The sequence below is a fragment of the Molothrus aeneus genome, chromosome 5 (assembly GCF_037042795.1).
Source record: "Molothrus aeneus isolate 106 chromosome 5, BPBGC_Maene_1.0, whole genome shotgun sequence".
NCBI classification, from domain to species: domain Eukaryota; kingdom Metazoa; phylum Chordata; class Aves; order Passeriformes; family Icteridae; genus Molothrus; species Molothrus aeneus.
Genome location: NC_089650.1, coordinates 5,340,642 through 5,356,555, shown reverse-complemented (window position 1 = coordinate 5,356,555; position 15,914 = coordinate 5,340,642). Strand labels below are relative to the sequence as shown.

General features: G+C 43.5%; 1 protein-coding gene across 1 annotated transcript in view; it reads left to right on the top strand.

The window, feature by feature from the left end:
* Positions 1-230: 230 nt before the first annotated feature.
* Positions 231-15,914, top strand: part of CACNA1C (calcium voltage-gated channel subunit alpha1 C) — a 416,271-nt gene continuing 400,587 nt past the window's right edge. The window contains exon 1 of the mRNA XM_066550899.1: positions 231-709. Coding sequence (XP_066406996.1) covers positions 661-709 — 49 coding nt within the window. The 5' untranslated portion in view covers positions 231-660. The remainder of the gene's footprint in view (positions 710-15,914) is intronic.

The following is a 15,914-nucleotide window of genomic DNA, read 5'->3' as shown; positions in this document are numbered from 1 at the left end:
CAGGCAGCGTGTTAAACTTTCAGATCAAGTCCGGCGTTCGCCCAGCGCCGTGCGCGGGGAGCTGCGTGCAGCCGCCGCAGCTGGAACATCTGGAAGCGTTCAGTGTGTCTGTCTGTCGGCGAGAGGCAGGGAGCGGGGAGCGAGCGCGCTGTGAGGGAGGGGAGGGAGTAAGGGGCTGGGACTGTGCTCTCTTCCTCTGCAGAAACAGCTCCCTGCCAACACAACGCGCTCAGAATGGCTTTGAAGAGGAGGAGCAGCGGCGTTTGAACATCTCCCCCTTTTTTTTTTTCTTGCCTCGTCCTCCTGTTGTTAATCTTATAGTTGGTGGATTTTAAAAAGACATTTAACCCTCAGAGGTTTCTCCTGGATGCTTTTGCTTTTTTTCCTTTCCCCCCCACCCCTCCTCTCGTTTCCCCCCTTCCTGTTCTTTTTTATGGTTTAACAGCCAGAGGTGCTGTGCTAAATTCTTGGAAGGGGCCCGGATGTACTGAGGATGCATTGCAATTTCACTAAAGGAGGCAGTAGTGGAAAGGATCAGTTTTTGGTGTTTGATGCAATAATGGGAATCAGGTAATAATAAAAGGGGAAATTCTGCAGCTCCATTCTTCCTTGAATTTTACCAAGCCGATTTTCGGAGGGATTATTCTGGACTCGTTTTAAATGGTCAATGAAAACAAGAGGATGTACATTCCAGAAGAAAACCATCAAGGTAAGCCTGAGATTTACCTCCGAGGACCTAGCAACCGTTCCCTCCCCTGCCCTTTGTCCCTTATCTCCCGGCTCGGCTCGGCTCAGCTCAGCCGCCGCCACAGGCAGAGGACAGCCTTTGACACCGGGCTCCATTCGGAGCGCACAGCTCCCCTCGGCCGGGCGTGCTCCGGGGAGACCCCCGCAGCCCCTCACAGAGCGGCTGCTTCTTAGGAGAGCCCGGGCAAAGAAAAGTTCCTTTAAGTCGCCGTCGTCGCCTTCTCGGGCGAAGGGGCGAGGAGGGGGCGGCCGGCGCGGGGGCTGCGAGCCGGGGCCGGGGGCTCGGGGGAGCCGCGGGGCGGCCGCTCCTCCGTGTCCAGCGAGGATTGACTCGCAGGGCCGCCGCAATTCGGGGATCTTTCCCAGTTAAGGTCCTCCCGGTCCCCCTAAGCTCCATCTGGGTACGGCTTCCCGAGGCACCGGGAGAGGAGCCCTTCCCTTCTCTTACGCTATTTCCAATCTCTCACACGAAAGGGGAGGGGAAGGGAGAATTATCTGTTTACACACATGTGCACCATACATGCGCTCATGCTGAGAGAACCAGGGACACCGGGGGTGCCTGTGTTGAAATGAAAGTTGGGTTTTACTCGGGGCAGTGATTTCTTGCCGGGCTCCTCGCAGGATCAGCCTGCATCATGGATACCAACCCGTGCTGTTGCTCCTCGGCATTTAGCAAATGTCCCCCGCTATTCCCTGTAGTAAAACTTTGTTTGTCCAAACTCCAGAAGCCTGCCCCCGCCCAACCCCGATGTGCCGTTCCTGAAGTTATTTTTATCCCGTTACCTGCATGGTGTCACCCCCTCCCCTCCCTCCCTTCCCTCCAGCCCTGGCTGCACACACACACACGTCGGTGTTGCAGAGCAGGCAGAGCCATTTCCTCCCCTCGGCGAGGGAAGAGCAGCGCTCCGCCGGGAGCGAGCGGCTCCCGGGGTGTCTCTGTCCCCAGAGCAGAACCCCCAGCCCCGGCCAACTTCTCCCTCATCGCCCTCTCCTGCTCCCCAGGGCAGCCCCTCCCCTGCCTCGGCCGGCCACAACTTCCCTGCCGGCAAACGCGTTTGTCACCCGGCATCCAACACACCTGCTCCGGGGGCGAGCCTGCCCTGCCGAGCCCCCAGGTACCCCCAAACAGCTTGGAGGTGCAGCTGGGGAGGGGCAGCAGCGCTGTGGCAGCCCTCCATGGTGGAGGGGTAGTGGGGTTTAGTGATAACACCACCCTCCTTCCGATTAAACGCAGATTAAAAAGAATAAAAACCAGCCAGCACCCCCCACCCCGAAGCACTCCATCGAAATGAGGTGGGAGGGGAAAGGAAGCAGCCCCTGATCCGGAGTGCTTCTTCCAAGTGGGAGCGAGTCTGCAGCACATGCATTCAGCAGGCATAATTGGGCTGCTCTTCCTGGTCCAGCGCTGATAAAGTGGATGAAGAGCTCAGCCTCCATAGCAATATGCCAACGCTATGGCAACCTAAATCCAGCTCCCTCCTTATCAGCTGCAGTGATTATATAATTGGAGGAACAGTTTTGCATCTGTCTCTTGATGCGGATTGTCATTACTCCCAGGTGAAAGAGCAACTTGTAAAGCAAACAGAAAATCAGCCAGGTGGAAGGGAGTTCTGTTCCCTGATAGTGATCAGGTTGCCATTTATTTACAATCTATTTTTATTTTATGCAAACAGCGCCTGAAAGGTTAAATTGATCAGTAGTCAAGAAAACCTGGTGGTGAGGAGATGGGAGCAAACCAATCACAAGGTGGAATGGAGCCATTAAAGCAGCCACAGATTGCCAGTTGCAAGGTAGTGATAGGAGCTGGGTAGAAGATGAAGCCAGGTCTGGGATCCTGGTCTGCTCCTCGCTTCTGACATGCAAGACTGATTTAGATCAGTCCTTGCTCTTGCATCCTGCACAGTTGCTGGCATCAAGGTGAATGTTCCAGGTTCTTGGTGGTGCAAGGCAAATTTTGATGTCTGTTCTTGAGGTGTGACTGATGTGAGCAGGCCTCTGCTGGCAGCTGCTGCCTGATATCAGGTTTGATATCAGCCAGCCCCTTGTCAGCTCACCTGAGCTCACACTCAGCTACCTGGGCAGCAGGAGAGCTGCTCCAGCAGGGCTCACTCAAGGTAAATAAATGAATAAAGTGTAGAGAGGCCATTAGGTACATTGTGAGGGCTGTGTGGAACAGGAATTATGCTTGAAAGGGCTTTGCTGGCTTCTTAACTGCCAGCTTGGGTAGGTTTGTAATAATGCTTGTTTTACACTTCTGGATGTGACTAGGTATCCTGAAAATCTTTGGCCTTAAAGTAAGAATTTCCTGGTTTTTTTGGATGCTGAGCCTACTGTGCTTTCATTACAGCCTCCTATTGCACAAAGGCAAGTAAATAGTATGTTATTTGTTGATGCTGAGACACAATGCTCATTTTTTTGCTACACAATGGAGTATATTTTTTTTAAATAGCAATTATTCACTGATACAGCTTATGTTTGCCTAGAAAATGACAAAACCCCACCCAAGAAGCGCCAGCAAAAGCTTCCAAAACCAACTACATCACATCTACCGCACACGTGGGACTGGGTGGAATCCTAGACGGGCATCTACAGTGCGTTCCCTCTTGACACGGTTGAAAACTCGGTGTTTTGAAATAAGATAGAAAACGGGTGTGCAAGCCCACGTGTTGCAGCCCCTTCTGGGGAAGGAGGGAGCGCAACGAGCCCGCCTGGCCCGGGGGGGCTGCTCGGGGTGGCCGGCGCTGCTCGGACGCGCTTTAAATTCGCCCCGCGCTGGGCAGGTGCGGCAGGGAGGGAGGCCAGGGCTCCGCAGAGGTTTTGCTGTGGTTTTCAGCCCCGGGGAGGGGAGGGCAGCAGGGTCCCCGAGCCTCTCCCGGAAGGTGGCACTGCAGGGCCGCGCAGCCCGGGATGCTGCGGGCAGCCCCGCTCTCCGCACGGAGAGAGCGCGGTGCCTATCCCGGGATAAAATTCGTCAGGACTGAAGAGCCCCCGGTAGGTCATTTATTCCGTACAGTAATGATCCTCTGAGTGAAAAGCCATTTTTCCTGAACTAGCCTGCCTTCAATTTCAGATAATGCCTTTGGGCTTTGTCCTTATTGCATATTTTGAACAGATTCCTACCTGCTGCTTGTAGAAAGAGAACCCCCTCAGGTATTTGTCAACCATAATTAGGTCTTCTTGCAACCTCCTTTCCTAACCTGCACATACCCTGTTCTTGAAATGTTTCCCTGTAAGACACTCTTTTCATAGTCCTTGTATCTCCTGTATCTGTTAAATTAAGAACTAATTAGTATACCCTTTATTTCTCGGAAGCCTATTGATAGCGAGAGGGTCAAGTGACCCGCATACTCCCTGATGCATTTTCTGACCTGAAATGAGGGTCAAACCCACAAATATTCCTCTTAACTTTGCAGGTATAAATAGAGATGATTGTGTACACTTCACAGCTGATTTCAGTTGAAGAGTTGAAATCTGTCTCATGCTGTGCTACAAAGTAAAGCCATTGGCTATAGGCACTAGAATTTATTGGATGTTTGCTTTAATTTTCTGCTCTATTTTCAGAATATCAATTTTGTTTCCTGCTTGTTTTGGGGCAATGCTTTCACATGTAGGAGAAGCCACGCTCTTTCCATGGTGACAAAGTGACCATATTAGCAAACTTTATTGTAATTTTTGAGTATTTGCTCTTGTGCTCTTGCTTTGCTGTAAGGCTTGGTCAGAGTGGGCATTAGTCATGGGGCATAAGGAATATCTCTATGTGGTCTGAAACAGCTTATCTTCAGGATTTTTGGAGAAAAAGAGTCTGAATCACTGTTTAAAGATGCAGCACTAGAATTCCAACCTCCCCTGATTTAACAATAAACATTTGTATTTATGAGGTGTTATCTTCTGCCCCAAAGTACTTTGAACTTTTGGTTGGTGTAAGGCATTTAATTCAATATAATGTGAAATAGCAGTGTAATATAAAAATATTTATATTACACTGCTATTTCATGTAGTGTTAAGTAACAGTACTTAAACATTCTGCATAATACAGTGCACTGCATTTATTTGTGGAAGTTGCCAGTAGAGCCTTCAGAAAAGGATTTAAGTGCTTTCAAGCATTTCCTATCCTTAAAAGGAGCATTTAGGTGTCCTGCAAAAGGCATGGAATTTAAAGTATAGACTTTTGAAAGGTTTTCTTTGACAGTATCTCCAGTCACAGAGACCAGTCTTGGTTAAGTCATGATGAGTGTTCCTGCTGAGGGGATCTTGCTGGAGTTTGCACTGCTGTCCTGAGCACTGACCTGGTGTGCTCTCTGCAGCCAAGGCCCCTTTATGAACCCCCTCTTGCTTGCATCTCTAATGTGTTTGGGGTTACATCTGAGTAATTCACTATAGCAGACACACACAGCCTTGCCATGTGGAATTAATTTATCCCACTGAGATATTTACTTTGAATTCTTTGTCCTCATCTTTTTGTTTTGTTTCCTCAAGACACTTCAGAGAACATGTTCTGTGACTGCAGTGCTGCCATATGTACTCAGTTTTGGCTTACTTTGTTTCAGTTTTGTGGAAAATAGTTCTACATCCATGCTTAAAGTAGGGTTTACCTGAATGGCAGTCACTCTTAAATTTACTTCTTGTGTGTGTAAATTGTCGTTGTGGCCATCAGCTTGCTGGGACGTGTCTTGTTTAACCCTTTCTGGGAAATAATGAAAGGAACAGAGTCATTCAAGTTCAGCAACAGCGAATAGAAGAGCTCCTCTGAGCAAGTGTTCTCTAAATTTATTGACTATCAACCAGCATAACAGATGTGACTGCATGCAGTAAAAGTCTCTCTTAAATTATTGAACACAACAAATCAGATCAACACCAAAGAAGGCTTTTACCAGTGGCAGATATATGCTTTACAAAACATAATGTTATTAAATGGTTCAATTGCCTATCTTTTTTTAAAGACTGTATACAAACCCAGTATATTTTTTGTCAATCATTTATCTGAAACACTGGTTTTATTTAGATAGTGGGGATGATAGGACTTTGAGAGTAAGTGTATTCATTAAAATGTTTATTACTGAATTTCAGCATCATTAATTTTAAAAAGAGAAAATGCTATTAAGGGTTCAGACATGTTGGTGGGTGGCCACTGAACACTCTTCCTTTTTCTGATACTTCCTCTATTACTTAACATAACATTGGAATTTCTTCTTAGTAATATTATACCAATGAAAGTTAAAAAAATTACCATTTTTAGAAATTTTCTGTTTTATTGGAGTAAAAGCACCACTGTGCATTTAAGCTATGTCAAGCTTTATTTTTTTCCTCAGTTTTTCTTTTTACTTTTTTGGGTTTTTTTTTTAATGAAAGTGCCAGTCAGTCTTCAGAGCAGAGTGATGGGCTCGTGGTGCTCCTGGCAGAGAGCAGGTGTGGGTTCAGGTGGTGGATTGGTCCTGTTGGGATCCCTGATATCCAGTAGTGAGGTTTTACATCACAGAGGCAACTGTTGTGAAATACATCAGGGTGCAGTTGATAATACGTATAAACCCTTCTCTGAAAGAAAAGGAAGAATTCTGGAAGAATTTCTGTCAGTTTCTGTGCATTTCTCATGATCATGAGAATGGAATAAACTTCTTTAAGAACTGGTGGTGGTTTCAGGATAGGTCTATTCCAGCTGGAAGAGTCACAGGTGTCTCTGTACCACGTATAGAGATTTCCAGAACAAAAGACCTGGCTGAATTTCCTCCAGAAACCCAAACACAACATTAAGGATTGTGTGGTTTGGATAGGTGCCTTTGCTGGTCTGTGAGAGAAGTGGGAAGGCAAAAAGGAGAAAATGCTAATATATGTGTTGTAGAAGGTGACAGAAGATTTGATGGGATCACATTTTGTCTTTATTTGGTTAAATTGGCAGTTGTCCAGCTAGCAAGGTTGAGTTATTGCAATCTAGAGCTGAGAGATTATTAGCACAGTTCATCCTCAGGAGATGAGACTGGGGAGAAGTGACTGCTGACGGCTTTGAAGGTGGGCTGCTCTCTCTGTCACCTTCCCAGGCATCCTTCCCAAAAACACAGTTCTGGGAGCTGCTGCTCTCCCTGGCTCAGGTCTCAGTGCCAAAATTGCATTTCTGGGAAGCGAGGATTAAACAAAATGGTCCAGTGTGATGGGAGGGAGCTGCTGAGGCTAGGCTGGGCTGGGCTGCTCAACACCCCACTGCAAACAGGTTTAATTAAAGGGGTTGTTCAGGGTAAATCCTGAATGTCTTTGAGGATGGAGCTTACCCAAACTCACTGCAGCCTTTCACTTAACTCCCTTCATAACAAACAAACAGACTCACCACGTTGTTGGTATCTACTCTGTAAATTTCAATCTGTATCCATGAAGATGGAGAGCTCATTTCCCAGTGTCACCCAAGGGCTGAGCTGCTGCCACTTTGCTGTCTTTAATCAGGCACAGAGGCTGTTTGAGGGGCTTTGGGAATAATTTGCTTTTTTGGGAATCTCTGGGATGTTAGAAGCTTGTACAGGAGTGCTAAAATGGTGTTTGTAGAGGACTTCTGCAATTTTCCTTTTTTTTTTTCCTGCATGTGTCTGTGGTTTTTTTCAGTCCCACATAGAAAATTCTAAATTTTAGCGGCTGTCTCAGCAGGCAAAACATTCAGAATCCATGAAAAACCACCAGCAAGTTGAATGTTCTTCAACAGCTGGGAGAAATTAGCAGAGTACCAGTTAAAGCCTTGTTCATGGAGGGACAAAAAAAAAAGTTATTTAACCTGGTATCTGTCAAGAAATAAAAGAAATCCACAAGTCTCACCTGGGCACCAAGAAACTCAACAAATTTAGGAGGGAGGGGAAATTTGCTTCTTTAATAAAAGACAGAAGATGAAAATAAAATAATTATTAAGGGTGACTGGAAACCTAGTGGTTTTCAAACCAGAAACAGTAATAAAAAGAAATCTGATTGCACAGGAACTCTTTTTGAATTTTGTACATAAGAGAGTTAATGGCTGCAAGGAAAATATTGTTGGAGAACCACCCCACCTTAAAGAATACTCTATGATATATTTAAAATATCCTTCTCTAAATGGCATTGTTATTTATCTAAAATATTCAGGTTTTTAACCCACTCTGTGTATGGTTGCCTTCGGGTGTTTTGGAAAAAACAATTAAAAATGACTGAACATGACATTATAATTACAAAGTAAATATGCTCTAATTGAGTAATTAACTCAACATTTCTTCCTAAAGGCATTGTAGGAACAAAGTCATGTTAGTGATCAGATTTCAGATTCTTTATTCCAAGGGACAAAAAAAGGCTCCCATTCTCCAATATGGCTGGCTGGATGCAAAACTTCTTAAGATGCCTCAATTTTAAAACTTAATATGTAATTTTTGAATTTTAATACACATTATTGTTACATCAGATATACTTCTAACACTTTTTGTCAGAAGAAATAATCTTTTATACTGACAAAAGGAGTACTTGTGTCTCTTTGCTTGTAACTCAGCTCAACTCTTGGGTAGCAGCTTTATTTGGTTTCATGTAGTACTGGCAAAAAAGCTAATTTTGAAACTGCAACTTGTGTGATACAGCTGTCAGTAGCAGAATTTTAGCTTCAGGAATGCTTCAGTAGTAGGAATTTTAGCTAAAATTCCTGAATTTTAGCTCCAGGAATGCAAAAATGACCTGTGTGAGAAGCAAACATAATCTGTGTGAATACAGGAATTCAAATTGATGTGTGTTGAAGGGGAAAATGAGTTATTGCACCTAAATACACCTCATAGAGGATTTATGTTGAGCCTTATTTCTGGTGCAGATTGACAAATATCAGGAAGCTGAAAGTTAAGACTGATCTGCAATGCCAAACTTTGCTGGGTTTTCCATCTTATAGCTTCCATTTAAAAAGAACATTCTCAGTGCAGACCTTACATGTAAATATTAGACATTTGAATTAAGTGCAAAGGGGTCTGATTTCCTTGGGATGAATTTAACATATTGACAGCAAAGTCAGCAAATGAAGTTGCATAGTCCCAAGGGTCATCAAGAAAACAGAGGAAATCCATAGCATTCATCACTCTCTGGAGCTGTGCACAAATAGACCTGTGCAGGGAGGAAAGCTTCACCTGTGTGCTGAAATTCACATATGATAATTAAATTGCCTATTATTGCTTTTATAAATTGTATATTGCCTCTTATTATTGCCTATTATAAATTGTATAGATGCACAGAGTGTTTTCAGGTGTAATTTAAATTCAAATTGGTGTCTTTGGAGAGAAGTAAAAGGCATTTATGGGGTGAAAATTGAAAGTGATCAGGTTTAATTGTGGGTTTAATGGAACTTTAGTGTGACTGTATCCAGGAGCAATAGCTAGGAGTGGATTACATGAAATCTTTTACATCACTTTCACCTAAGTGAAAATTTTAAGTGAAAAGCCTGAGATTTGCAGCACCAGTTATGTTTAGTGCCAGCAGCATCAGAAGTTGAATTCATAAATCAGTGAATGGCTTTAGCTATAGAACTCCAATATTTTGCCTGGCAGATTCTCACTGGCTTTGGCTCAATTGCACAAATTCTGTGAATGTGAAATATTAGCAGGTGTTTGGGATGTGCTGGTCCTGCAGGTAGCAGCACACACTGCTGAGTTCTCAAAAAAAAATTCTCCACAGTTTTCTTTGGGAATTGTTTGCTATTTCTTCAATGTAACAAAGCTCATTGCTTAAATCAGAAATGAACACATTCTTGAGGGTGTATGCTGAAAAACTAAATCCTTAATTTAGTGTTTTGGGTTTACATTATGACCAAGAAGTTAATAGTTTCATTTAAATTTTGGATTTGAGATGGATTGCAGTGAATTGGATTTGCAATGGGACAGTGATGACTGGAATAGAGGAACTCTGAGTATCTCTTGTCTTTTCAGCCATTATGGCAAAAGTCAGAAATAAAAGCAGAGTGAAAGACTAAGATGAACATGACTTGAAGGCTTTTCTCTGCTTTAAGGCAAAGGGTGTCAAGAAAGATCATCAGAGATGAAAAATTGTGTCCCAGCTTGCATGCAGTGATAAAAGATGTTATGCATGCCAGGAAATCAGTCAAAAATGACAAGAGGGACTTGCTGCTGGCAGCTCTCAAAGGCAACCAAAGCATTTTAAAATAAAATTTGAAAAAATTCAGCCATCCAACTTTGGAAAAATTGAGCATGGAGCTTTACAGGTGCCTGGCAGAATCCCTGGGAATGTATCATGGCACACGGTCAAATGTGAAGTGCTTAAAAAAGGATCACATCTCCAAGTATGAATAATTCAACAAAACACTGCAGGAAGTTTTTAATGCTGAGAATGCAACTTCTGCTACTTTCTATGAAACATCATGCTTAGACATCTCCTTAAGTGCTTTTAATTTGCAATGTGGTTCACACAGCTTGGAGTATTTCTGTGGAGAGATGTGCATTTGACTGCAACATACATCCTGCTGTTTCAAGGCAAAGCTTGTATCTAAATAAGTACATATGGGTCAGCAGTTCTTTATTTTTCCAGTACTTAGCATTCTTATTGAGACCTTTACTGTTATCTTTGCCTTGAATTTGCTCTTATTTCACCAGAACATTTTTTTTCTTTTAGTTTTGGGGTGTGCATTCTTGAGATTTTGTCTGTTGTGCTTTAAGGCAGTTTCTGATGGAGAACATCAGTGCCCAGAATGCACTGAGTGCTCCTAAGGATTTTGGTATGCATGCTGTAGGGCCAGAAATAATTTCTCCTAATTTATGAGAAATATGGATGGGAAAGCCCTGTGTGCAGTCAGCTCTACAAATATCAGAGGGAAGGAAATTTATTCTTTTAGCATGTATTGGTGGTGTTTGATACTTCAAAAGGAATGTGATGTAAGCTCAGCCAGATGGTTTAATACATTGGTGGATTTTATTACTCCTCTCCCTGAGTCGTGTTGGAATACTATTTTAGAATACTATTTGGAGATGGAATTACTGCAGAAGATGGAAAGCCCCACTTGTCATCTTAGGATTTAAACCTCTAGTTCATGTAGCTAGTTGTTCTGCTAAAAGCAGTAGAAAGTATCTAAACCTGATTCTGCAGCTACAAAAGATCTGACAGACTGTCAGGTGCTGTTTGGGAGATTAATGTAAAGACTGGAGTATGGAAATTTAGAGGAGCAGACTGTATTCTAATTTATTTCTGTGTTAGGATGGAGACTTTCAGGAAGTCTTATATCTCCACAAAAGCTCTATTTCTTTCCTTTTGGAAGGTTGAAAAAGAAATACATTCTCTCAAGTTATTTACTTCTCACGTGGTCATGGTCCCTGTAAGATGAACATCTTCCAGTATTAAAAGCTCTCTTCATCTTCCCAATGTGCCAGGTCAATAGGCTTGGAAAATTAATTTTTTCCTTCTTCATCAGCTATGTTGTGTGTGCTTATGTGAAGATATCACCCTAGGAGGTGCATGCAAAGAAATTAATAAGTTATTTAATTTTAATAAGATCCATGTTATGTAATGGTGTTTAGTTACTGATATCATCAAGCCTGGAACAGACGCAGCAATACTGGGAAGTTTTATCCCTGTGTCTGGGTGTAAATCAGAAAGAGCAAACCCTGCCCAGCTCCTCCTGAGTCCACAAGCAAGTCTGAGTCTTGTGGTACAATTAGACCCTCTGGTTGGTTATTTTGTCCTGCTCCAGCTGTGGTGATCAAGGAGCAGGGCTCCTGATGGGTGCCCTCCTGCAAGTGTTGTTCCATGATTCATCTCTTCCCATTTCTGCTGACTTGCTTTTTCTCTGCCTTTGTGTCTCCCTTGTCATTCCAGAACAAACAACCCAACCCTAGTTTGTTTTTTTTTTTTGTTTTTCCTAACTGCACCAGCTTTTCCACCTCCATGCCCAAATTTGATGTTTCTGGTACTGGTTTTCAGTAATACTGGCCTTAATTCACATTTCTAACACAGTTACTAAGGCACTGCTGTCCTTAGAACACTCCCCTATAGGACTCCAGTACTTTGCTCAATTAAGTGTGGAGTTTATTCCTCTCTGACAAGTCCCTCTGGGCTGTGTGTGGAATGTGGCCATTTCTCACCTGTACCTCCTGTCACCTCCTCCCTTTGTTGCCAGTCCTGGTGATCCCTCATGCCACGGCCAGTAGTTTTCCATGTCCTTGTCAGGCCAGGCTGAGACATCTGCCTGCAGCCCCAGCACCAATTATTCTGAGCAGCCTTAACCTCACTAATGAGTGCTGTATATTAATAAGTAAAGAGGATTCTCTTCTTTGTCAGTGCAATCTTTCCCTGGTGATGATCAGTTTTACAGTCGGGGTGTAACAGCCATGGAAGGGGGCTGATGTCTTGGGAAACAAATGACCAGACAGGTTTAGAAGGAGTCAGTGCACAGACTTGTGAATTTTGAGCCAGATGCTTTATGATCAGGATGTGTGTGGACTTCCCTCCTGGGTGTAAATTGCAGAGACAAAGTCTGTTACTCTTGAATGCAGACATTGCTGTGATCAAATGGGATCTGGTAGGAAAGGGGGCTGTTGTCTGGGCTCTCTCTGGGGACTGCACATGGTGCTGTGGGGTGTGTGCACACAGCATGCTTGGATAGGAGGCATTAAACCTCTCTCTCCCTCCCAAACCTACACATACTTACCACTAGGCACCTCCAGGGCTTGACTAGAAACTTAGATATCCAGATAGTTCTGCTTTTTATCTGCCATCTTTCCAGAGTGTGTATCATGAGGCATTTTTTATTTTTTGTTTCCAAATAGCTGGGGAAAAAAAAAAGAATTATCTACTCTTGGGAACCATTAGAATGTCTTTGAGATGTCTGCAGTTGCACTGTGCCTACACAGTTTTGTGTATATATAGGCAGAAGCATAATTTGCTTAGTGGACCAGAATGAATAAGTGATGGTGATTGGAAGGATCTGGCTGTGTGTTATGAAAGATTTTGAAAGAAATAGAATAGTGTGAAATAAGAGAGATATGCCCTACGTTTTGTCATTGTTCATATAGTAAAACTGATCATTTGGCATAGATTTCATTTTACCTCACTGTAGGTGTTTAAATTGTCTAGTTAGAGCTAATCCTTTAGAGCTGGTGTGTAGTCATCTCTGAAGTGGAGAGGAAATCAGCCATGGCCAAAGAACATTATAGATATATGAAACAGGTGGGGTAGGCTGCTTTTTTGGGAGCTACTTAACTCTGCCTTGACTATGTAGCTAAAGCTTTGGTGACTAAGTTAGACTAAATGTCAGATTTCAGATGGCTGGAACTACTGCACTGAATATTCTACCTTGTGCATGTGTGTGGCTTCTAATTTTGGTTGTCAACAACAGAAGCATAGTGGGAAGACAGGAGTTCTGTGACTATTTTAGTTCTAAGTCACCTGTCTTTCAGGTGGCCTGTGTGAATGCAAATGCATTCAATGTATACATCCTGCCTGGATGCATGCTGTTAAACAAAAGAAATTGGCAAAGAAAAGCATGATAAGGAAAATCACAACTTGGGAAAAATCCCAGTTGGAAATTCACGGAAGCTGCTTCTTGAGGAATGTTCCTGCTAAATTCCTGTGTTGTGAGAACAATCCATTTTTCCTGAGATTATGTTTAGGAGTGGGAAACTTTGTGAATGCAGAACAGGCAGCTTCAGGAGGGAGATGGGTTTTCCAGAGTCAGAGAGGAGAGTTTTGGGAGTGTCAGAGAGGGATGGCAAGTGTGGCAGAAGACACAGCATCAGAGGAATTATGCTGTCATCAGTTCAGGCTTTGCTTCCTGGCTGGTGAGTGTGGGTACCTGAGCTGGCAGGAATGTACCAAATTCACCAGGAAAGATGAACAGCTGGGTGACAGCAATGCAGAGAGGCTTCTCTGCTGTAACCCTTTGCTTTGTGTGGGCTCAACAAATGCAGTGTGCCTGGTTTTGAGAGTGACATTTTTGAGTCATGGAAAACTCCTTTTCGAGCAGGGTCTCAAAGAGAAGATAAACTGAGGTGTGAAACTCATTTGGTCTTAGGAACTTGGTGACTTTATTGAACCTTGGACATGCTGGCAAATGGGATTCTGCCTGTCAGAGGCTGGATTTCCAGGTGGAGCATGCAGGATCCCTGCTTTCAGCCAGAGGGAGAGCCCTTGTCCCCCAGGCTGCAGCCAGGGGAGCAATCCTTCTGGTGGCATCAGAAAAGGTGAACCTCTCTTGGCAGAGAAAGTTTTTATCAGCATAAATAAAGGGTAACACACTCTTTCTTTATATCTGTGCTACTACATCACCTCAAAGAATGTGCATATTTTCAAATTTCTCCCTCTCACTGCCACAAGCAGGGCCAGGAAGTTGTTCTGTATCACAGGAGCTCTTCAGTGCCTCTTTGCCCAGGATTTGCAGCTCTGGCTCTGTCGTGCTGCCCTTTGCACAAGCTCTGGAGTGCCCAATTCCTGCTGTGCCCAGGGGGTACCCAAATCCTGCTGTGCCACAGCACCTGGGGTTTGTGAAGCAGCTATTTCAGCTTCCTGGAGAGCACCAGCCAGAGATTCTCCTTGCAGAAATTGCCATCTGCAGTGGGATAGACCAGCTCAAAGCAATGCTTGCCCTTCTCATGAAGTGCTGGTGAAATAATTGAACTTTGTGAACTCGGCTGTGAAATCTGAATTTTGAAAAAAGGAAGTAAGGGGATTTTTAAATTAAATAACAACCTTTAAATCTAGTATTTACCATCAGTGGCTTCCAGTTTAATCTTTCTGAAGAAATCACAAACATATATTTTGCCTCTTTGAAAAGATATTCTGTAATTTTGCATGGGGTTGTCTCTGATGTTTTCTGTCATCGTCTCACCATTTGCTTTTGAATGCTCGTTTACTGTCTGTGCCTGGTAATGATACAATGACTCAAAACAAGAGAATGTTTCAGGAAATGTATGGATTTAAGTGGGAGTAATTTACTTAAAATAATATAACTGTTTTTGTAACACTACTTTTCTGATTAAGCTATTGTACTGCAAATAACTTGAAATAAGGACAATGGGGATCCCCAGTCTACATGTGAAAATGTTGCATTTATCCCACTGCAGGCCTCAACAAGTTGCAAAAGACACATTTTTACAGAGATATTTCCAATACTTTAAAGATCATCCTGATAGCTCTGAGTTTCCTGCTGTCCTTGGGCTGTCTGTGGGTAACAGATTTTTGAGGACATCTGCTAGGCTGAAGAATCTCTCCCAGCAGTTTCTGAATTCTGCTGTTTGATCACCAAAAGGGTTAGAAAATGAAGCAGACCTGACCTGGGGAGATAAAGTGAAATAATGTCAGGAAGTGACCCCTGACATTTCACAGTTAAGTTTCCCCTGGTTGCTGCTCCTCATTGTTACCAGTGCACACCTTATCTGACATCTGCCTTTGCTTAGTTACAGCTACCAAATATTGGATATAATAAGGGCTATTCCATTAAGTTGAAAGGGTCATGAGGTGTGTCAAAAAACTTTCACATGCTTGTGCTCATTAATTCTGATCAATTTTTTATAACTCTATCTTACATAAGATTGGATGCTCCAGCTATTTTTAGTCTTTCATTGAAGATGTTATCCTGCTCTACATTTCTTATACCTCCTTTTTTTCAGTTCCCTGGACTTTCAGGCTCGCACGTAGGTTGGAAGTCTTTCAGGGCTATGTTTCTGTGTGTTGGTTCATTCTGTCCAGAATGAAAAAAGCCAACAAGGATAGAACTGCTCAGTCATGGGAGAGGAGTCAATCTGCACACACCTCCTTCCTCCAAACAGAGGGGGCACAATACTTATGGCAATTTTTAAATAGGCTGGATGTTTTGAGGCCTTCTGTTATGTTTTTGTTAGTTTGCTGGTTTGGGTTTTTGTGTTTTCCTCTTTTTTGTTCTCTAATGAGCAGTAGAAACACAGAATTTCTTGACCAGATGAGTGGTTTATAGGGAATTTTCTGGCTTCTTTTGTGATGCTGATCCTGCAAACTGTGGAAGAAAGGAAGACAAGAGCCTCAGCTTTCACCATCTTTGGTGAGATCTGCAAAGTCCAAAGGCAGAGCTGGAGCAGCCAGAGCCTTCTCCCAATGGCAGAGCTGACCCAGAGCCTCTTGAGCTCTCACCAAGTGCTCTGCAGACCTGGCGTGGATCTGCTCGTGCCACCCCTGCTCTGCTCTGTGTAAATTCGCTCATGATCAATGGGTCTGCTTTT